General features: G+C 46.6%; 1 protein-coding gene across 1 annotated transcript; it reads right to left on the bottom strand.

The window, feature by feature from the left end:
• Positions 1–14,722: 14,722 nt before the first annotated feature.
• Positions 14,723–16,913, bottom strand: LOC146196402 (uncharacterized). The gene is made up of 3 exons (XM_084598159.1): positions 16,888–16,913; positions 15,127–16,093; positions 14,723–14,853 (listed from the first exon to the last, which is right to left on the bottom strand). Coding segments are annotated over exons 1-3 (972 nt in total). The 5' UTR covers positions 16,891–16,913; the 3' UTR covers positions 14,723–14,851.
• Positions 16,914–23,098: the final 6,185 nt, after the last annotated feature.

Below are 23,098 nucleotides of genomic sequence, written 5' to 3'. Positions count from 1 at the left end.
TAAAGTTCCTTTTTTTCTTGAAATTTTTGTCTGAGTTTATGCGCGTATTCAAGCGAACGTAGGTGCATTTTTCTTGCCTACTGCACCTGTCTACCGTTCTAATGCTCGACAGTGTCGAAGACATTTATGGTTTTGTGTGCAGTACTTATTCGTACACCGAGCAAGAGACGATAGACGTCGTCCACTGGCACAGGCTGAGAGGCAAAAACGTTTATCGAACGTCTCCCGAGTTCTATCTAGATCGCAAAAAGTCCATGGATGGAGCGAGAAGAAGCACGAGCCACGCGCGCTTGACTGGCCGATGATAACGAGCTGCATTATCGGCTCGTCCAGATTTACGCCTTGGCCCCGAAGACTGCGAGGAGCTGAGGAACAGCTGCATTGACCTCTTTATTGGGTCGAATTTCTAGGAATGCTTTGATAGTATTAGCCCCGCCGTGGTGTTTTGGTAGTTACGGGGCGCGACTACAATGCCCTAGGATGAGGGATTGAATCCCGGCTGCGGCGGCCGCTTTTCGATTGAGGCGAAAAGCAAGGAGCCGGTGCTCTGTGTGATGTCAGTCCACGTTAAAAAAACCCAGGAGGTAGGTACTTCCGGAGACCTTCATTACTGCTTTTCTCACAGACTGAGTCGCTCGGGGATGATGAACTCGATAAACCAAACCAAGTGTTTGATAGTATGCAGTGACTAAAAGCACAAAGGTCGCTGTGGAAGTCTACGGAAGTGAGTTGCGCTATTACAATCCCTAGTTGATGGCATAATTTCAGTGGGCGCCGTATTCCATGAACGCTGTCTTGAATATTTGTGGAACCGAAGGAGGACCATCCTGACATTTTGCTCGATTATATCTCTTGAGTAGAGAAGGGCAATTTCTCGGTATTTTATGGCATTCTCATCAGTGAAACATTCGCGGATCACACTTTTTCTATCATTGTATGCTTTTAGAAAACAAAGCTGACAAGACTGCAGACATAAGCACAGATGCAACAATGCGAGGTTTCCGACCACATACACTCCCTCTAGTTGTGTAAAGTTTGTGAACCTCCCAAGAGGTCACCGGCAGGTTAAATAATAATGCTGAGCAGTACAGATTAACAAACTGTCGAGGCAGACTGACATATTGGAATTAATATTGAACTGGCTAAAGCGACAGAAGTGCAGGGGCTCTGTTGCCCCACATACACCTGTGAAGCGCATACCTACCTAGACAACATAAAAGCTGGGGGGGAGGGGGGGTGTAGTTCCAATCTTGAGGGAAATATTGATTTCACCTTATTATATCTCAGGCCTAACCCATCTACTAAACGATGAAAGCCGATAGCTGTTTGGTGTCCTGCTTTTGTCGTTCGCAAGAAACCGAATTTCCGGAGTCAAATGTTGGGGAACAACAAACGATTTACAGAAGAACAACGATGCTGCAGACATCAGGACGCATTCAGAAAGATAAATTTGTCACATTTTACAGCGCATACCCAGTCAAAGAAACCTACATAACCATGTCAAAAATACGACAGAATATTTTGTAGTTCTGTCGTAAACGTCACATTTCCTGAACGTTAGAACTTTTCTATAGTTCTGTAGTTTTCTGTAGTATTTTCCTGTTGTCTGTAGTTCTGTCGTACTTTTCCGTTGTAACTACTTAGATGTTACTACAAAAAGTTCTGCTGTCACAACAGGTTTTCTGTCAAAAACAGTATAAAAATTCTGTCGTACTTTTCCGTTGTAACTACTTAGATGTTACTACAAAAAGTTCTGCTGTCACAACATGTTTTCTGTCAAAAACAGTATAGAAATTCTGTCGTACTTTTCCGTTGTAACTACTTAGATGTTACTACAAAAAGTTCTGCTGTCACAACATGTTTTCTGTCAAAAACAGTATAGAAATTCTGTCGTACTTTTCCGTTGTAACTACTTAGATGTTACTACAAAAAGTTCTGCTGTCACAACAGGTTTTCTGTCAAAAACAGTATAGAAATTCTGTCGTACAAAAGAAATATTTCTGTAGTTTATACCGAGTGGTTATAGCTCATAAGAAAAGTGTAGTAATACAGGACTGGAAATAGCTCAGCGGGCACTGTGACACTCCTACGACCTGAAAATCAAGTACGTAGCCATTCCGGAGACGGGCGGACGGGTGGGTGAGTGCGATGCGCTGTAACGCTGCTTTCAAAAGCCACCAAATTGCCTTCTCCAAGAGTTGGCTGCCCAGCTGTTCTGAACGTCCCGTATTTCAGGCAGGTACGTAGGTTACTTCTTTCGCGTCAAGGCAGGCACGTACAAGACTCGGGCTACCAAAACAAAAAGCAGATTACGATACCCGGCAATGCGAAATATGAATACACCTCTCCAGATATTTATTTTCGCAATATTCTGAGGCAAATAATTTCAAAGATGTGCGTCTGTTATGTACACCTGCCACGTACTAATATGAGTATGTTAGATTTTAGAGGTACAAATTAAGGGATTGCTGATTAATCGAGCAGGAACTACAAGTGTACGAACGAGGAATCGCAATGCATGATATCATTGAAGCTGGAGTTGAAGACCCACATAGTTAGAGCAGTAGCGTCACCGAAGCTGATTTGAGTGGTTCCGTTGAGATGGACGGAGACTTTTCTAACTAAACCGAGGTACAACTTGAAAAAATAGGTGAACCAGTGGTAAATCCAGAATTAGGTTTTCATGCCGGACGTCGCCTCTTCGTAGACAACTGGAGAAGACCTCACACAAACACACGCAAGGTTTTTTACTTCAATGGAATATTTTCGGAAGGATTTATTCCTGGGTCTTGTTACGAACGCTCGTGTTAATGCGCTTCTATTCGCGCAGTTCCGGCTTCTGATATTTGCCCATAGTTTTGTGGCCTGGGTGTCTGCCGCGTTCATCTCAACAACCCCTCCTCATGGCACGGCCGGCTGCGGCTCATATTTGGCATTCAGTGAGCCAGAGAACAGTGTCTGGCTATCAGCAAAGATTATGTACCACACTTATGGTGTCGCATCTCCTTTGACCTTTGGTTAGAAGTGTGCCTATAAGCAAAGACCATACTGACACATAAGAAAAAAGAACGAGTCTCCACGGCAATCCAACCATTATCCATCCGATCCGCAGGCGAGTGGGCAAACCACCGGGCTTTCTTTTTTATCCATGGCATCGGATATCTTCCGTGGATGAGAAACTAAAACAGCAAATGCCTCAAATCACCGGGCTGCGAAATACATGGCCGCTATATAACCTAGCGATTTGTCACCATAACAAATGTCAGAATTCCGCACTGAGGCCCATAAGCATCGACCTGTGGTAGCTAAGTATATCTTGTAGGGCCGCGTATTACACACTCCTCGGACCAAAGCGCAGTGGTCTAGGAATAACGAATTTGATGATCGTGGTGATTCAGCATGGTGGTAAATAAATCGGCTCTTCCACAAACTAAATAGACTCATCAACATGACTAATCATAAGACACATCGCAGTTTTTCCTAACAGGCAAAAAGCCAGTAGTATATAGTTTGACTTCAATGTCCTTCTTAAGCGTTCACTGCATTACATGTAAGAAAACCACAGCCTCCCGGAACTGAATAAATCAGTGGTCAATGGTTTCTGGAGTGTACACAGGCGGAAATTCACCGGCCATAGTACAAACGTCTTGGCATGAAGCCATGTCTTGATAGGGCGTGTTGATTTGCACAATTGTTTGTGGCGGACTTAATACCTATGCGCAAACGCTAGTCAAGAAAGTCCTGATAAGCTAACCGATACAATGGTATGAGGAACAAAAACTTCGTTAGTTTTTCGTTAAAATATATTGCCCTGTCCGCACCGTCCTGTGAAACAACGGGCTAGGGAAAAAAAGACAGTAAGAATCTCGGGCAGATGCCTTCTGGATAGGCTATTTTAGTTATTTATTTAAATACCTTAAAAACCCAAGTGGGCATTACATAGGGGTGGGAGGGGGAGGGCATAAAAATAGCACAATACATAATCTTGACGCGTATTAATTAACAAAATGCACTTAAGAATTATACATAACATACAGATCGACGTACGCAGCCCTACATTTACTAGTGGATACACATAGGTGTTCAGGGAACAGCCCTTACCGCTTAAGAAGACAATAGTGGAAACAATACTACGGTGAATACAGACAACCAAGATGCCCCGAATGTTTTATTTGAAATAGTGATAAAGTAGTTTCAGTAGCTATATCACTCGGTATTGAGTTCCAGTTTTCTATAGATAACAGTAAGGGTGAAGTTTGGTATTTTATCGTTCGTGCGAATATTGGCTGTACTTTGTAGGGATGATCAGTCCGGGATGAGATATGATAGAGAGGAGCGATGCGATTAGCTGCAAATGGGCAGTCACCATAATATAAGGAATGAAAGAACGATAAACGAGAGAACTTGCGTTGAGTGACAAGGTCGGTAATATTTAGAGACTGTTTAAGATTAGACACACTGTGATACGTTGAGTATGACGAAATGATGAACCTGGCAGCTTTATTTTGGACAGACTCAAGACGGTTAATTAGTGATACACTCTTTGGATTCCATATTATTTAGGCATACTCTAGAGCTGACCTTATAAGAGTAGTGTACGCGTGAAGTTTTCTCTCGGAGTTGGCAAGGTGTAAACGACGTTTAAGGAGTCCCAGTTTTCGAAATGCTTTATTTGTGATATAATCTATATGGGCGCTCCAGCCTAAATCAGAACTGAACAAAAACACCAAGGTACTTGAAACAATCTGTTCTTTCAACTAAACTGCAGTTAATCGTGTAAACATTAGAAGGCGTATTATATGCGCGTGGAAAAGGTCATTAGCTTGGTTTTTTAAATTAATTTCCATCTGCCACATGGGCCACCCCTCATTTAGATGCATTAAGTCAGTCTTGAGAATAACTGCGTCAGTGGGGTCAGCAATCTTTCTATAAATTACACAGTCCTCAGCGAAGAGTCCTACGCCAGATGATATATTAAACGCTATGTCATTATTATGAATTAAAAATAGCAGAGGCCCTAAAACTGATCCCTGTGGAACTCCGGATATGACGCATGAACTGTTAGACGAATACTCTTTAATTTTGACCCATTGGGGGCGATTTTTTAAGAATTCTTCGATCCATCGGGTAATGCCGAGATGCAGCTGAAGGTTATTAACTTTTTTTCATTAATCTTTCGAAGGGAACGCTGTCAAAAGCTTTTGAAAAATCTCTAAATATGGCGTCAGTATATATTATTAGCGTACCGATTCATGAAGATCTGTTTCGAGCTCAAATAATTGTGTTTGACAAGATTTCTTTTGCCTAAAGCCATGCTGGTTGTCAATAAGCAAGTTGTTGTCCTTTAGATGAGCCATTATGTGCGAGTAAAGAATATGTTCAAGTAGTTTGCAACAAATCGAGGTCAGTGATATGGGGCGATAATTTTCCGGAGACGTGCTGTCACCGGATTTAAAAACTGGGCTGACGTTTGCTGTTTTCCAGTCATCTGGAATGCATCCGGTATCTAAAGACTGCTGAAATATGAAAGTTAATATGGTAGCCGACACGTGTGTTGTAAGCTTTAGAAGTTTAGTGTCATCTGGACCAGGGCTGCAATTACGTGGCAATCGCTCAATAACACGGGCAACACCAGATACGTTAACACCAGAGGCAGTCTAAAGAATAGCGCGTAGTGAGGAAATCGAATGCTTCCACAACCACCTTTAGGAATTCCCATCGAGTCCCTTCATGCACCTGTCGCCGGAGCGAATAAATTATCGAAACCACGCAAAAAAGTTATCGCCAGTTGAAGCTGGCTTAACTGCTTTTAACCACTGCTAATTTTTGGTCAGTGATTGTGATTTTTCACAGGATTCGTTTTTTCTACTTAATTACTTGCTTCCACATCCCTCACGTTTATTCCTGACGTAGCGAAGCAACTTTACGACACCTATGCTAAAACTCGTCTCTGGATTGCGTGATGCCCTTTTCTCATATTGCCACGCGTCTTCAACACGACCATTGATGATATCGCATAACACCATTTTATACTCAATTGGGCAAACTATAATTGGTAATGTTCTGTTCAGTTTTTTTTGTTGCGTTTTCGGCATGATACTCGACTTTGCTATCAAAATAATCATTCGAAGAAGTTGATTCTGTCATACAAAATACCGCAGCAAAAGCAGTGTTTTAATCCTAATTCATATAGGCTTTCACTCGTTCAGTAGGACCTGACGATAACGTCGAGAGAACTGTTATTGCTGAAGTACCACCCATGAAAAATGTCGTTTTTGACTGCCACGGGTTCAGTACATCGATGTTTTAAAAATTGATGGTTCTGATTGTATTCAAAATGGTTTATTGAAGCCGTATGCACGTTCTGTGTCCCTATTTCTGAAAGCACTGTTTGTGGAGTCTGATTCGTCCCTTTCTTCTTGATGAATAGAAGATTACTTCTGTTGTACCTTCCTACAAATCAGGTTCACGCCTAACTATATCACATTTCATATCTTCCTGCGAAGGAACTGAGCATATTGTTAAGGTACGCAGTATCGAGACGACGGAGACGTGCTGATGTAGTGTGAGGAACAGCCATGACTCTGAAGGTAAGCTGGGTTGGTCTTTGCAGTGTGTACCTGACGGCGAAATGATGCGGTTGTCTACATGAACGTCCCACTGACGTTTTGGTGGAGGCTTGCTGGACGAATTCAGTACGGAAACCTGGATCTCCTTGTATCCCCCAGCTTGAGATTTACAGCCGCATAACCAGAGTTCATCGTCGTCATGGAGCAGCCTCATGATCTGCGCACATTTTGTGGCATCAATTACGTCGGCGTCGGAGACTTCCTGGTTATGTATACGAGAATCAGATGTATAACCGATGGTACCCGACCCTCATGCTTGCGAACGTCATCTTCCAGCTTGCGAGTAAGCATGCCTCTGATGTGAGATGCGTCAAGAGGATGTGACATAATGACATACGCTCAAAGAAAAGCTCCGGGATCTATTTAACAAACCAATGAGACGCAAGCTCAGCGCTAAAAATGGACCTAATATCCCGAGCCCTGTATCCTGTATTCTACAGAATCAAATTTGTCGTATATATCCAAGATGTTCTATCCCTATGCCGCAAAGTGGACACCGTCATGTCCGAGTCTAACATGGTGGGCAACATCTTTTTGAAGGGAATCTCTGGCGATATTTTTGATCTGCTGCTTTGCAGACTGTCGGTTTGAGTAAGATAAACGCCATCGTATTGCTGCTCGCTTCGACAACTTGCAAACACGCTGCTACGTCCTCTTAGGAGGATCCCTCAACACTGCAGCAGCCATCGCACCCGGCAGCCTTGACCAGGAATATACACAGAGAGCTAGGAGCTATGACACCCATTGCCTTCAACCCTAAGCCGACAGAAGCTAGTGTCCTAACACAAGCCGTCACTCGCAAAGAGTTCGCGTTTGTGTACATTAACGGGAATGTGGGCCTCATCTCTGTCCAGCCTTCCGCGCAGCCCTCGTTCTAACCTAACGTTCATGTGGTCGCTACTGCGGCTCCTACTGCGGCTTTGCCGACGCGTTACCGCCAACATCACCTGGCAGAACAGCCCACCTTATGGACGGTCCCATCTATTAATACGCTTGTGTGGGCCAGTCTGTAAGGCATCATGACGAGAAGCAGTTCAAGGAACTGTGCAAGGACACAAGGAGCAGTGCAAGGACAAATGACTATGCCTTGTGTCCGTGCTTCCTTCCGCTGCTCCTCTCTATGGTCCAATTTACTTCCTCTGCTCAAGTGTCGGCCACGTTTCTCGCCATTACAGCAGCCGTTCGGTACCGCCACCTTGAGCTCGCTACTGCCATGGTTGCAGTGACGAGACTGACATCATCCAAACTCTCTGCGTTATGCGTCCTCCTGTATCTTCAAATCTGTAGCCCCGCGCTCCACTAGCCGCTCGCCATCTTTGTGGCCCAGGGTCTCTGATGGTGAGCTGTTGCGTTTACATCCGCGCACGTCCCCATAACAATTAACGTATTATACACATGCATAGTAAAACACCTGGAACGTTATGACCCGTTCCACTCTTTTTAACATGGCTTCTACAAAGTACTCCTGGGACTGACTATAGCCGCTAGAAATTATTTTTGACCTATCAAAAGCTCTTGACCATCAAGCAACTGTGAACTGCATTTTCCTAGTTTTCAGAAAGGCGTTTAATGTCGTCCCTACCAAACAATTATTACAAAAACTGTGGTGACGTAATAATTATTCTGAAATAATTTTCTGTAGTTCTGCATGCCTGCTCTGAAAACCTCAATTCGTCATACTAAATAAAGCAGCATGAGTTGTTACATCATGTGTCCCACAAGGAGAAGTCTTTGATGGATCACTGCCTTGTCGTGGCGGAGGGGTTTGCGAAACTCGATGAAGTCGTGAGCTCTGCTGTGTAGGGCCACCCAAGATAGACAGGTCACGGCAGAGAGTTCTGACAAAATGTGATTCACTGGAGAAGGTAATGGCAACCCACTCCAGTATTTACTGCCAAGAAAAACCCTATGGCCAGTCACAATACCATCAAAGATATGGCGCCGGAAGATGAGCCCCCCAGGTTGGAAGGCGTCCCACATGTTACTGGGGATGAACAAAGGGCGATTCCTAGTAGCTCCAGGACGAATGAAGCGGCTGGGCTAAAGCCAAAAGGACGCTCAGTTGTGGATGTGTCGGGAAGCGACCGGAAAGTCCGATGCTGCAAGGAGATATATCACATAGCAACATGGAAAGTAAGATCTATGACGCAAGGTAAACTGGATGTCGTCAAGCGAGAAATGGACAGATTGAACATTGATATCTTGGGTATCAGCGAGCTCAAGTGGACCGGAATGGGAGAATTTAACTCCGGCGACCATTATGTATTTTATTGTGGGCACGAACCCAAGAGAAGGAATGGGGTCGCTCTCATAGTAAACAGAAGAATGGGCAAAGCAGTGCTAGGGTACAACCCCAAAAACGACCGAATGATTTCACTTCGGATCCAAGGTCACCCTTTCAACATAACAGTTATCCAAGTCTATGCACCGACCACTACTGCTGAAGAAGCTGACGTTGAGAAATTTTATGCGGACCTACAATGCCTTTTAGACCGCACCCCACCATCAGACGTCGTATTTCTCATAGGAGACTGGAATGCTAAGGTCGGGAGTGAAGAAATATCCGGAATTATAGGCAAGTTCGGTCTTGGCGAGCCAAATGAAGCTGGGCAGAGGCTAGTAGAGTTTTGTCAAGAAAACAACCTGACCATAGCGAATACTCATTTTCAACAGCACAAGAGGCGCCTGTACACATGGACTTCACCGGACGGTCTGTACAGGATGCAGATCGATTATATTCTTTGCCGGCAGAGATGGAGAAGCGCTATACAAGCAGTAAAAACAAGGCCTGGGGTCGATTGTGGCACCGATCATCAGCTTCTTGTTGCGAAAATTAAGGTTGGATTGTGGAAAACGCAGAAAACTAGAAGGCCTTTCAGGTATGATCTGGATCAAATTCCATTAGAATATGCTGTGGAAGTGAGGAATCGATTTCAAGAATTAGATCTAGAAGACAGGGAGCCCGAAGCGATGTGCTGATGTTCGTGATATAATATACAAGAAGTTGCTACTAAGATAGTTCCAAAGCAAAAGAAATGCAAGAAAGCAAACTGGTTATCTGAAGAGGCTTTGCAAATAGCTGAGGAAAGGAGGATGGCAAAAGATATGGGGGAAAGAGAAAGATACAAGGTTCTCAATAAGACGGTTGTGATTACTAATCTCGAGCCGGGCATCCTGAAGAGTGAAGTTGAATGGGCCTTAGCCAGCCTTGCTAAGAACAAAGCTAGCGGAATTGATGGCATTCTAGCTGAGTTGCTTCAAAACCTCAGACATGGCGCTCTTAACATTCTGCATACATTATGTCAGAAGATTTGGACAACCTTGCAGTGGGCACAGGATTGGAGGAGGTCAGTTTACATCCCCATTCCAAAGAAAGGCAGTGCCAAAGATTGTTCCAACTACCGCACGATCGCGCTTATTTCGCATGCTAGCAAGGTGACGTTGAAAATCTTCCAAGGAAGGCTGCAGCAGTATGCGGATCGGGAGCTTCCGGACGTGCAAGCTGCGTTTCGCAAGGGCAGAGGATCTAGAGACCAAATTGCCAACCTTCGCTGGATCATGAAAAAAGCAAGAGAGTTCCTGAAACCCATCAACTTCTGCTTTATTGATTATGCAAAAGCGTTTGACTGCGTAGATCACAGCATATTGTGGCAAGCTCTCCAAGAGATGGGAGTTCCAATTCACCTCATCTGTCTCCTCAGGAACCTGTATGAAGGGCAAGAGGCCACAGTCAGAACTGGGCATGGTATTACTGAGTGGTTTCCGATTGAGAAAGGAGTGAGGCAAGGCTGCATACTGTCGCCCTGCTTATTTAACCTATATGCAGAGTCCATCATGAGGAAGGCCGGTCTGGACGAGTCTTCAGCTGGAATGAAGATTGCTGGAAAACGTATCAACAACCTTAGATATGCGGATGATACCACTTTAATGGCAGAAAGTGAAGTGGAACTCAAGAGACTTCTGATGCGCGTACAACAAGAGAGTGAGAAGTTTGGGCTTAAACTTAACTTTAAAAAGACAAAGATTATGGCGTCTTGCCCTATCAAGTCCTGGAGCATCAATGGACAAGAAGTGGAAGCTGTGACAGATTTTCTCTTCTTGGGCTCCAAGATTACCTCGGAAGGAGACTGCAGCCATGAAATTAGAAGACGCCTGCTTCTGGAAAAGAGAGCAATGGTTAGCCTTGACCGCCTAATAAAGAGCACAGACATTAGTCTGCCAACCAAGATCCGTATAACTCGTGCTATGGTCTTTCCAGTTGTGATGTATGGATGCGAGAGTTGGATTGTGGAACATGCTGACCGCCGAAGAATTGACGCGTTTGAATTGTGGTGCTGGCGAAGACTCTTGAGAGTTCCTTGGACTGCCAGAAGATCAAATCAGTCGATATTGTCGACCATAAACCCTGCTTGCTCATTGGAAGATCAAATTCTAAAGTTAAAGCTCAGCTACTTTGGTCATCTGGTGAGAAGAGAGGAGTCGCTGGAGAAAGATTTGATGTTGGGAAAGGTTGAGGGTCGCCGGAGAAGGGGTAGGCAGCGAACGCGATGCTTAGATGGCATCCTCGAGGCACTGCAGATGAAGTTATGTGATGTTAGGAAGATAGAGACCGGAAAGCGTGGCGTGACATGGTCCATAGGGTCACGAAGAGTCGGACACGACTGAACGACTGAACTGAACTGAACTTCAGGTATGAAATTTTTTAGGCACGACAGGATAATATGCAGAAAAACTACCGTCATTACCGGTGTATAAGTTGCATATTTGTATAGGTCACTCCACCCTTCAAATTGCAATTGTGTTTGAGATAAAAAATAGAAAATCTCACCGGTGTATAAAACGCATTCGTTTACTCAGTAGAAAACTCTTAGAGGATAACGTTCTGAGAAAGTACAACGAAAATACATGCTCGCTGTGTGCTCATCCCTAATATGCAGTGATGACACAGGTGCTTGTAGCGCCCAAAGACTTAACAGTACTTTTTTAAAAACTTTTATCTTGGTACACACAGATGGTATGCACTTACGAACTGGATTTAAAAAAAAGTCATCTTAGTAAAAAGAGGGGAGAAAGATTGGACGAGAGACTGGAGCAACGAAAGAAAATATGCAACGACAACCAAGCAATTGCCTGGCCTCTGTGGTTGACTTCATTCTCCGGGGAAAACTGGTGGCTTTACGCTAGTCCCGGATAATTTTTTCGCTGACCGCAAATTGCCTTCCTGCAGCCCGGTACCTATACTCCTCGGCAAATTGAACTGCACGCAGCAGGAGATAAGCGCGCAGCTGTGGAGCGTAGTTTTTCACTGGTGCATAAGACGCACTGACGAAATTCTCAGAAAAAAAAGACACAAATTATACACAAGAAATTACGATATCCGCGATGAATACCTCCAAACGAAACCAAAACGAACTGATTTAATACACGCGTGGTAAATAAAACTAATCTAAACTTTAAAAAAAGTACGCAATTTAGGCCGATTAAGGCCACGAAACATTCTCGCTATAAATCTTTACATTGGGCGAGGAAACGGTCGAAATGTCTTCTCTGGGCGGTTGCAACAGGTTCCGCTGTCGCTTCCGCCGTACTGCTGTCAGGTACACACAACAGTCAAGCGAGCATTATGGAGACTCCCAGGGGGCCCTCGTTGCAATGTTATACATGAAGGGTAAAACATTCAACATTTTTCGCTAGTATAAATATTTAGGAGAATATATGGTATCATCCTTAAGTTGGCATTGGCACGCTGATTATAGTCTAGCCAAAGCCTAGATCTGATTTCGTAGGCTTCTTATTTAGGAATACAAGAAAGTTTCCTCAAGGAACCAAGGAAGTCTTATACAATTCAGATGTGCGCTCAGTTCTAAAACATGCCTGCATAGTATGGATTTCTTCCACTGCTCTTGACAAAGATAGGCTTTAAAACGTGAAAAACAGGACTTCCCGTCACGTTTTAAGTAAGCTGAATATATGTTATGGTGTGTTACACTTTCTACACAAGGATTAGGCTGTGTACCATTACAACTCCAGGGCCGTGATTCGCTATAACCTCTTTCACGACTTTCGTCGTTCACGAACTGGTTTCCCACGTAAGAAATAAACCTTTACACCTCACTATGTGGTATTTCGTCTGCACCATATCAAAAAAGTTATTGATAACACGTGAAAAACTGAATATTTCATTTCTGCTATCCCGAAACAATAGGGTGGTGGAACCGTTTGCATTCATTTGTCGTTGCCGGTACATCTAGTGACTTGCTGAACTTCGTTAAATAGACTGACGGCCATGAATTGACTCCCCCCCTCCCTCCTTTTTCTTTCATTGCAGTCAAAGTTTGCTAGCCGCGATATGATGTGATAATATTTTTTCCAACTATTATAAATGCTTTTTCATGTCTATGTTTGTACCTTTTAGGGTTTTTTCTTTCCTCACATGAGCTACGTTTCACTGCTGGCATAGATTTTAAGGTCACGGTTTACGGTGACCCGCAACTGGTGGCGTTGTTCAATGAAGGTCTTTCTAGGCAACTGCAGCCTTAACGTTTGAGAACCGCTGCCTGGCGCCTTCTGCGGGCAAGTGCTGATTTGCGGTGGTCGTCGGGCAGGGGGGGGGGGGGTTAGTTTGAACTAGCGGCCACAGATAACACACTGGGTTCGGGAAATGTTCTCTTGGATCTCGAGCTGATCCCAATGTGGGCCCTCGACAATAACGTTAGAACGCTAGTCATAATGCGAATAAGTGTAAATAAAGTTAGTGCAATAAAGGTTTCAGAAAAATTAGTGTATATTAGACGCTCATGCGCGATCGTCCATTACTAACCGATACGCAGAGGTTAGGAGGCGGGGAAGGTCAGAAACGCGTTGAGAGAACGCAGCGTGAGCACCTAAGGGGCAGACCACTGAGGGGCAGAAGCAATAAACTTCTTGCTCTTAGAGATTGTTCGTTTTGAACTTTTGGTGGTGGGGGGGATGCACCAAAAAGAGACGCATGTGCATGCGCCATCCGTGCTGGGGCACTCCCGGCTCACTCTAGAGTAGATTCAGTGACCGTACCGACATACGTCATCTCCTCTTGATTTAGTGCTTCTGATAGGATAATCCCTTGGAAAGACCTTCTGGAACACTAAAAGGCGCTGCTCATGATGGAAAAATAAAGACAACATTAGAACAAAAAGCTCCCTCCAAAAAAAGTTGGTTTAACTATTGCTCTGCTCATGTATATAATATTCATTTGTCATGTGGCTATTCAGTATCGATAAGACTGGCCGCCGGTCAATAACCGCCAACACGAGCATGCGAAAAATGTAGAAAAGCATTTAGGTAAAAAAAGAAATATTAATGCATTTTGTCCATTGCAAAGACACTGACGGATTCCTTGATACGATTACCATAATCTCCAAATGTAAATAGTGCCGCTCGCAATATGTTTGTAAGACATTTATTGTACGCATTTACGACGAGGCGTATTTCAGTCAGCGGTCCGTTGCTCTGAGCTCACATTATCTTGCGTTATTTGACCAAAGGCACTATTCTAAAATGCCACATTGTTCAAGTCCTGTTATTTACGTTTGAACCTCAATGAACTTGCTCACCATCTACCCTTTCTAGTGGCTTGGCTTATAATGATTATTGTCTCAAAAGCGCCTTAGGCTATGAAGTGCTCCGAAAATTTTGACCAACTTGGATTTTTTAGTGCGCACTGGCCTCGCACACTACATGGAGGAATTGCTTTTCACCTCCATCGAAAAGCGGTCGCTCGATCCGGCTTGAATTTTGAATTCGATGCGCTACCTTGGTTACAGCAATGAAACGCCGCAAGCACTGGTCCACAGAGGTGGGGCGCTCGTTTTTATTGTCGCCGTTTCCGTCACAATTAAAGAAATCATTCCTTTCCTACACTGATAAAGTTTGTCTTCTCTTCCATGTCACCTGTAAAAGTCAGTCCTTTCCACCAGAACTAACCTCTCGTCTTTACAGTTCTCTGTGTGTGGAAATGAACTTGGCCTCTCTACATGCCGCACTGGCAAATGACTATACGCGAAGTTTGAAATGCGACGTGGGACAAAGGATGCGAGGTGCAAATGCAGGCAACGTTTCTTCAAAGTACGTGAATAATAATTTATTTGAGTTCCGGTTTTCAACGCAACACGAAGAAGCGTTTCGGCCTGGATCTCCTTTCCCTCTGGGGGTCCATTGAGTTTCAAACTGGTTGAACCAAATTCTTCTGGAAAGGAGAACAAAGAAGGAAATCATTACAATCGATCCATGTCTTCTAGCAAAATGTGAAACACTTGACTAAACTGGGGCCGCTTGCTTATGCATTGAGTGGCCTCGATGCTGGCACTTTTGAATACCAGCCAGACAAAGCTCAGTTTATAGTTTTTAGCCTAAACTAAAGACTATATTCCGCCAGGAAAAGCAGAGATGTTTGGATTCAGTAAGCTGCTCTCTGATAGCTCTAAAAGGATGCACGATTGCTAAAGATTGCAGCACTTACACTTCTTGCGGAGGAGAGCGCCGTAGTGGTATGGGGTGCCGAGACCATAGCCGTAGTTCAGGCCGTAGCCAAGGAGACCGTGGCCGTAACCATAGTGGCCGGCACCATAGCCGAGGGTGCCAACACCGTAGCCGTAGACTGGGGCAGCGTGGTAGGAAGCGATGGCTGGGGCAGCGTGGGCAACGGTGGCCACAGCTGGGACGTGATGGAGAGTGGTGGTAGCGACGGCTGGGGCAGCGTAGGTGGCAACAGCTGGAGCAGCAGCGTAGGTGGCAACGGCTGGAGCAGCGGCGTAGGTGGCGACCTTGGTCACAGCTGGGGCAGCAGCGTAGGCAACCCTGGCAACTGGGGCAGCGGCGTAGGTGGCGACCTTGGTCACAGCTGGGGCAGCAGCGTAGGCAACTCTGGCAACTGGAGCAGCAGCGTAGGTGGCAACGGCTGGGGCGGCATGGGCGACAGTGGCGACCCTGGTCACAGCTGGAGCAGCAGCATAGGTGGCGACTGGGGCAGCAGCGTAGGAAACCCTGGCAACTGGGGCAGCAGCATAGGTGGCAATGGCTGGAGCGGCATGGGCGACAGTGGCGACCCTGGTCACAGCTGGAGCAGCAGCATAGGTGGCAACTGGGGCAGCAGCATAGGTGGCGACTGGGGCAGCGTGGGCGACGGTGGCCACAGCTGGAGCGGCGTGAACAGCAGTCACGGCTGGGGCAGCATGGTAGGTGGAGACAGTGCGAGCGACAGCTGGGGCGGCGACAGCATAGCTAGCGGCTGGGGCATAGGTGTAGCCGAGGCCAAGGCCAGAGTAGCCAATGCCGTGGGAAAGGCCGTAAGTGGAGAGGCCGTAGCCACCGTAGCTGCCGTAGCCACCGTAGCTGCCGTAGCCGCCGTAGCTGCCCAGGCCGTAGCCTCCGCCAACGTAGCCAGCGAAGGCGCTGGAGGCCAGAGCGAGGAGGACGCAGGCACGGAACTGCGAAGTTATGAGGAATGAGCACGCATTAGTAAAATTGTATTTTCTTGTCGGAAAAAAAGTATGGAACGCAGCGTTTAAGCGTTTCTTGCCCTTTTCCATCATTTATAAGACGAATATTATGCGGTTTCAAGTACAGATAAAGGTGTTAATATCGTAGTGAGTGCTTGTTCGTTATGCCTTCTGAATAGAGAGAGCAACTAACTAGATTGCTATACGTGTCGTGGATATTTTGCAACGGCTCTTCCGGGGTTAGTTATCGTCGGTAATCCTAGTAGCGTCAAGTGCTAGCTTCAGAATTTTCTCGGTAACTATGCTGCCGCTCTAATAACCGCTAGCTAAAAGCCACGACGGCAGTATCTCATATTTGGCCTCGATCAACCATGTTAGATTAGTAACGAGAACAGAAAGCGCTTCTTCTAACACTTTGAGCTAGAATATTGGTGCTTGATTGCACAGAAATATTTCATTTACTTCATTCATACGCACTCACGTAGAATATAAAATTAGACGTCTATCATTTGTTTGGTTACTGGTGCATATTCGTATATCATCTCATCGCATGATGGCCCGTCACACCATAACACAACCCTTACTTTTACACATATGTGTGTGCCCTTATACCAGTGGTTTTCATAATGAAATAGAACACACTAGGCCGCTTTAGAAAGCTACAAAGTAAGACGACATTTAGGAGCAGGGATGCAGCCATTCGAAAGGCTACAATGCCACAGAGTCGAGCTAATCCCATGTGGATCATGCGCTAAGAAAGGAAAATGTTCAGTTGTTCTCACCATGGCTTCGGTGCGTTGACAACGGAGGAGCAGAAGCTTCTGAATTGGGACGGCATCCGCTGTTGCTTTTATACGCAAAGTCGCCTTAGCTTCTAGCTTATCGCAGGATGAACGTGACGTAATGACGCTCCGGATTCAACCGGTTCACATACTTTCATGTGCAACATGGGGAACTCGTGTGCGCTCTCCTCTTTGTGCGGAACACGCAACCCGACGCTACTCCTCCTTCCTCGTTGGGTCAAGACAAGTTTAGGTCATTTTGCGGTCGCGTAATATTACGTGCGTCGCTTTTGAGTGGGCTTTTATCCTTATCGACTGAGCTGTATTCCAGTATCTACAGGTACTCTTTAAGGATTCAACAGCGGCTTGGTGCACGTCCTCTTCTCGCAGTATTTATACGAAGGACGAATATGATCAGCATTTGAAATGTCCTCGAAGCTTGCACGTTGTAGAAAACGAATTCTGTTTCTCTTGAAAATGCAGGGAAAATGCAGACATCTGCGATACGTGTCTTTCTCGGTTGTTACACTTTAATAGTAATGTAAGAAAGGATGAGTAGCAACAAACTACTATCTTACAAGGCTCATTACCGCACTAAAGCTTCATATGAGCGATATTTTTTAAGGTTGTCTGACACAAGCGCATGTAACAAACATATGGCGTTGCTCATTGGATTGGTGGCCGGTCTGCGTCCTCATTTCACCTTAGTATATATAGAGCATCTTTCTGCGTGATTTATAGAATATTTTTACTCTCATGATTTCTACATTTAGCAGGAGTTAAGTCTGTTAGGGTCTAAGCAATTGTTAGGGGGTTGATTTAAACGACTTCAGAAATAAAGGGAGCGGTGAATTAAGACCCGCAACGACCACTACAAATCTCTCCAGGTTCACATTCCGGAATCGAAAACGAAAAAAAAAAGATTCCAGAGCTACAACTTTGATAATACATCCACGTAATTCTGCGCTTCAATTTGACATTTTAATATAAATGCGAGCTCTTACGAAGCGGCGTAAAACTTTATGCTCTGGTATTGCTGAACTGGAATTTTTTCTTATTAGGCATGCTTCTGTACTGATATTACAGTACAGCATATTGTTGGTTCTGGTAATGACGATTTGATCTTCTTGATTCTTTGACTTGTTCATGTGGATGTAACAAGCTAGAAATGAACAATCGCTTGTACAGAAAAAAACTGCGGATGCAAAGCGTTACCGTATACGAAACGCAGAGTGTGTACAATAAAGTGAGAAACCATAACATCGACCTTCAGTCGCGAGAGGGGACAGTCGATTTAATATCAAATGGGTCAGTCTTAATGTGCTATTTTTTTCTTTCCGAGGGCCATGAAGCCATGCGATATAGTGGAAATAGAACGCTGATCGCTGTTGCAGCGGGCTTCATGAAGAAGACACAACGTATGCAAAATAAACTACGTTTGCAGTGTAGGATGCAGGCGCCGCAATGTAGGCCTGTATGACGAACTTTCTGGGGAATCCAAAGAGAGTTTAAACTTCAGGGTCGTGGCATTCTTTGCTGCGCAGTAGTCCTGTGCCATAAAGAGCAGAGAACGGCGCCAAATAATGTTTGAAATACCCGTTTGCACCAGCCATTCACGATGTTCCGGCTTAAGGCGGATTCCTACTCGCCGTATATATATATATATATATATATATATATATATATATATATATATATATATATATATATATATATATATATATATTGTCACGTAGCCGTTTAGGCCCGTAACCAGAAGGTTGGGTTTTAACTGTGGGTTGAGCTAGCAGGCGCAGAACAACAGGCTAGGAGCACCGAGAGACGGCAGCTAACTTCAGCTTCTTCTCGAACGCCACGGGGCACTTCGAGTCCGCGCACGAGACTCTCGATGAGCAGCCGCCTAGCGGCTGCTGTTGCACACGCTACATTACCCCCCTCTCTAAAAAAAATAAATGTCAACTTGATGAATTCGAAAGCAGAGTTAAAAAAAAATAAAGCAAGAAACATGCGGTAGGCGGTGCGCTAATTTCCTCGCGAAAAGTACGGCTTCATGCGCACGACATGGACAACCTCGGATTTCTGCTGGCGACGAGTTGAAGAAAAGCCGTCCGGAAGCACTTTGTAGGTGATGTCGCTCAGCTGACGGAGCACTTTGTATGGGCCAAAGTACTGCTTCAGAAGCTTTTCGGGTAGTCCCCGACGTCGAATTGGAGTTCAAAGCCACACTCTATCGCCCGGTTCGAAAGTCACTACACGGTGGCGGTGATCGTAACGCTGGGCGTCTCGACCTTGCTGGTTCCGGATGCGTGCCCTCGCCAGCTGTCGCGCTTCTTCTGCGCGGTGAGTGAACTCCTCGGCGCCAACTTCGAGGTCACGGCCGTCGTGGGGCAACATGGCTTCGAGCATTGTCGAAACTTCGCGGCCATACAATAAGGAGAACGGCGTCATTTGCGTTGTTTCCTGCTGCACCGTGTTGTACGCAAATGTGACGTTCGTCAGGACGTCATCCCAAGACCGATGTTCAACATCCACGTACATGGACATCATGTCGGCGAGAGGTTAGTTCAGACGTTCTGTCAAACCATTAGTTTGTGGATGGTAGGCGGTTGACCTGCGATGGGTAGTGCCGCTTAGTTGCATGACAGATTCCAGTAGCTTGGCAGTGAAAGCAGTGCCTCGGTCCGTTATTATAACTGTCGGGGCGCCGTGCCTCAGGACGATGCGTTCGATGAAAAATTTCGCTGCCTCGATTGCTGTACCGCGCTGGAGAGCCTTCGTTTCAGCGTAACGCGTGAGGTAATCTGTAGCGACAATTATCCACCTGTTGCCCGAATCAGAAATTGGAAAAGGACCCAACAGATCCATTCCAACTGGTTCGATTGGGTATCTTGGCACTTGAACAGGATGCAGTAAACCGGCCGGTTTCACAGGCGGTGTTTTCCGTCGCTGGCAATCATGGCATATCCTCACGTAATGTCGTACTGCGGCCGCAAGGTTTGGCCAGTAATATTTCTTTTTAATTCGGGCCAGAGTTCGAGCATACCCCAGGTGACCCGCGGTGGGCTCGTCATGACATGCCTGTAAGATTTCTTCGCGAAGAGACTCTGGTACGACGAGGAGGTAATTTCTTCCCGTCGGAGCGAAGTTGATCATGTATAAAACATTGTTTCACATGCAAAACGATGAATGCGTTCTGGCGAAAAGACGGGGAACTTCTGTAGAGCGCGCTTCCAGAAAATTGATAGGTGGTGCGAGAGCCGGGTCGTCACGTTGCTGCTGCGAAACAGTGAGCGCGTCGACGGCTGCGATAAGGGGGAAGTCTGGTTCTTCGTCTTCCCGCGCAGCCTCGACAGGTGAACGGGACAAGCAGTCGGCGTCGCTGTGCTGACGTCCAGACATATACACGATGGTCATGTCGAACTCCTGTAACCGTAAACTCCATCGTGCAAGGCGTCGGGAGGGGTCTCGCAAGTTCGTTAACCAGCACAAATAATGATGGTCACTCACAACCCGAAAGTGCCGGCCATAAAGATAGGGTCGAAATTTCATCACCGCCCATACAACAGCCAGACATTCTTTTCGGTGGTGGAATAGTTCGATTCGGCACGGGACAAAGTCCGGCTGGCGTATGCGATAACTCGCTCGGCACCGTCTTGCCACTGGACGAGTACAGCGCCTAGACCCACGTTGCTGGCATCTGTGTGGACCAGAGTTTCGGCATTCGCATCGAAATGGGCAAGCACAGGTGTTGTCTGCAAGCGGTGCCGTAACTCGTCGAATGCCTTTTGCTCTTCGTTCGTCCAGGTGAAGGTGACATCATCCCGGGTGAGACGTGTCAACGGAGCGGCAGTGCGCGAAAAGTGTTCAATAAACCTGCGGTAATAGGCGCAGAGGCCCAAGAAACGGCGAACTGCCTTCTTGTTACATGGAGTAGGGAATTTGGTGACGGCTGTTGTTTTAGCGGGATCGGGACGAACTCCTCGATGGCTGACGACGTGGCCCAAGAACAGGAGCTGTTCATAGCCAAAGTGACACTTTTGTGGTTTTAACGTGAGGCCGGCAGATCTGATAGCCCGTAGCACAGCGGAGACACGTTGGAGGTGTTCCTCGTAGGTTGGTGAAAACACAACGTCGTCCAGGTAGACTAGACACATCTGCCATTTAAGACCAGATAGAACTGCGTCCATCATTCGCTGGAATGTCGTTGGAGCGGAGCACAATCCGAACGGTAGGACTTTGAATTCATAAAGTCCGTCGGGCGTGACAAACGCTGTCTTCTGGCGATCACGTTCATCGACTTCGATCTGCCAGTAACCGCTCTTAAGATCAAGCGATGAAAAGTAGCGCGGGTGGTGCAGCCGGTCTAATAAGTCATCAATGCGTGGCAGCGGGTAGACGTCTTTTTTTGTGACCTGATTGAGCTTACGGTAGTCCACACAGAACCTTAAACTTCCGTCTTTCTTCTTAACGAGGACAACAGGCGAAGCCCAGGGACTCCTGGATGGTTGTATGACACCGTCAATTAACGTCTCGTCTACCTGTTGAGCAATGACTTCGCGTTCCCGCGGTGACACTCGGTAGGGGTTCTGTCGGACTGGTCGGGTGTGATCGTCGGTTATTATGCGGTGCTTGGTCAAGGGCGTCTGTTTAACCGCGGAGGGGGATGAGAAGCAGGTTTGAAACTGAAAGAGTAGCCCGACGAGTCTGTCCTTCTCTGCCGGTGATAGAGCGGGATTCACATCAGGGTCGAAGTTGGGCGTTTGGCTGGCAGACGTGTTGGTCTCAAGAACAAAGCAGTCGTGGGCTGCTTCTGCGACACCTTCAAAGTAAGCTACCGTGGTGCCTTTAGCGATGCGTTGCCGTTCGTTCCCGAAGTTCGTAATCAGCACGTGAGCTAGACCATTACTCAGATAAACTATACCGCGTGCAACACAGACTCCATGATGTAACAGAAGCTCTGTGTTCTGTTCGGCAACGCCGGCAGCACAGGACTGGTCGTCGCACCTGACTGTGACGAGAGCAGACGAACGTGGCGGCATGGATACATCCGCGTCAACGATGCGTAAAGGTGCGTGGCGTCGTTCGGAGTCAGCGGTCGTCGTTGCAGGCGTCGAAAACGTGACAGTACGGCGAGGAACATTAATAATAGCTCCATGCTCGCGTAAAAAGTCCATGCCGAGTATGAGGTCCTTGCAGCAGTGTGGCAGGATAACAAAAACGGCTACAAAGGCTGAATTGGCGATGGTTACTCGGGCAGTACGTCGTCCGATCGGCGTCATAAGGTGACCGCCAGCAGTACGAATTTGCGGCCCCAGCCATTCAGTTTTAACCTTGGAGAGCCGATTTGCGAAATTCTTGCTTATTATTGAAAAATCTGCTCCGGTGTCTAACAAAGCGGTTACTGGGTGTCCGTTGACGAGAACGGAGAGGTCGGCGCTGACAACGTGATCGGCTTGAAGTTGATTTGGAGTTTCGGGTTCATGCGGCGGCGGAGGCATCGTAGTTACAGCATCGGGCTGAGTCGTCACGGGAGGGTCTTCGGGACATTGATTCCGTTCGTCAGCAACCTGCCCCCCTGAGGTCGCCGCCTTCAATTTCCCCGGTGTGGGCTTGGCGACCGGCGCCTCGGTACATGAATAAACTCACGGCGGCCGGGTGACGAGTAGCGCACGGGAGAAGACTGTGTACTGTCGCTGGAAGAGGTTGCACGGGTTGCCAGATATTCTTCGATTTCTGGAGGGCGTTCGCCGACCCGGGGATGAGGGGAATCACGAGCAAAACCCCGAGGACCGAGTTCACGGTATGGACAACGACGGTACAAGTGGCCGGGTTCTGCGCAGTGGTAGCACAGCGGCCGTTGGCGAGGAGTGCGCCAGACGTCTGCCTTCCGAACCGATTGCTGCGTGACGGGGCTCTGTTGGGATGGCGGCTGGTAGAATAGTGGCGGAGGAGTGGACGGCTGCATGACGAGGCTCTGCTGGGATGGCGGCTGGTAGGACGGTTGGTAGAACGGTGGCTGCAGAGTGGGCGGCGGCTGTGCTTCGAAACGAAGCTGTTGCGCAGGAGCCACCGCAGGCCGACGAAGAGCCGCTGCGTAGTTCATAGAACGTGGCTCCGACAGTGACTCAGGCGGTGACAATGTTTGACGTATTTCTTCCCGCACGGCTTCGGTGACAGCCGCGGCAGTCGGTTTAGGCGTTCCAAGATTGAA

The sequence above is a fragment of the Amblyomma maculatum genome, chromosome 3 (assembly GCF_055883805.1).
Source record: "Amblyomma maculatum isolate TAMU_Amacu chromosome 3, ASM5588380v1, whole genome shotgun sequence".
In the NCBI taxonomy this organism is placed as follows: Eukaryota; Metazoa; Arthropoda; class Arachnida; order Ixodida; family Ixodidae; genus Amblyomma; species Amblyomma maculatum.
The sequence above is the reverse complement of the archived record's forward strand: the minus strand, read 5'-3'. Positions and strand labels throughout refer to the sequence as shown.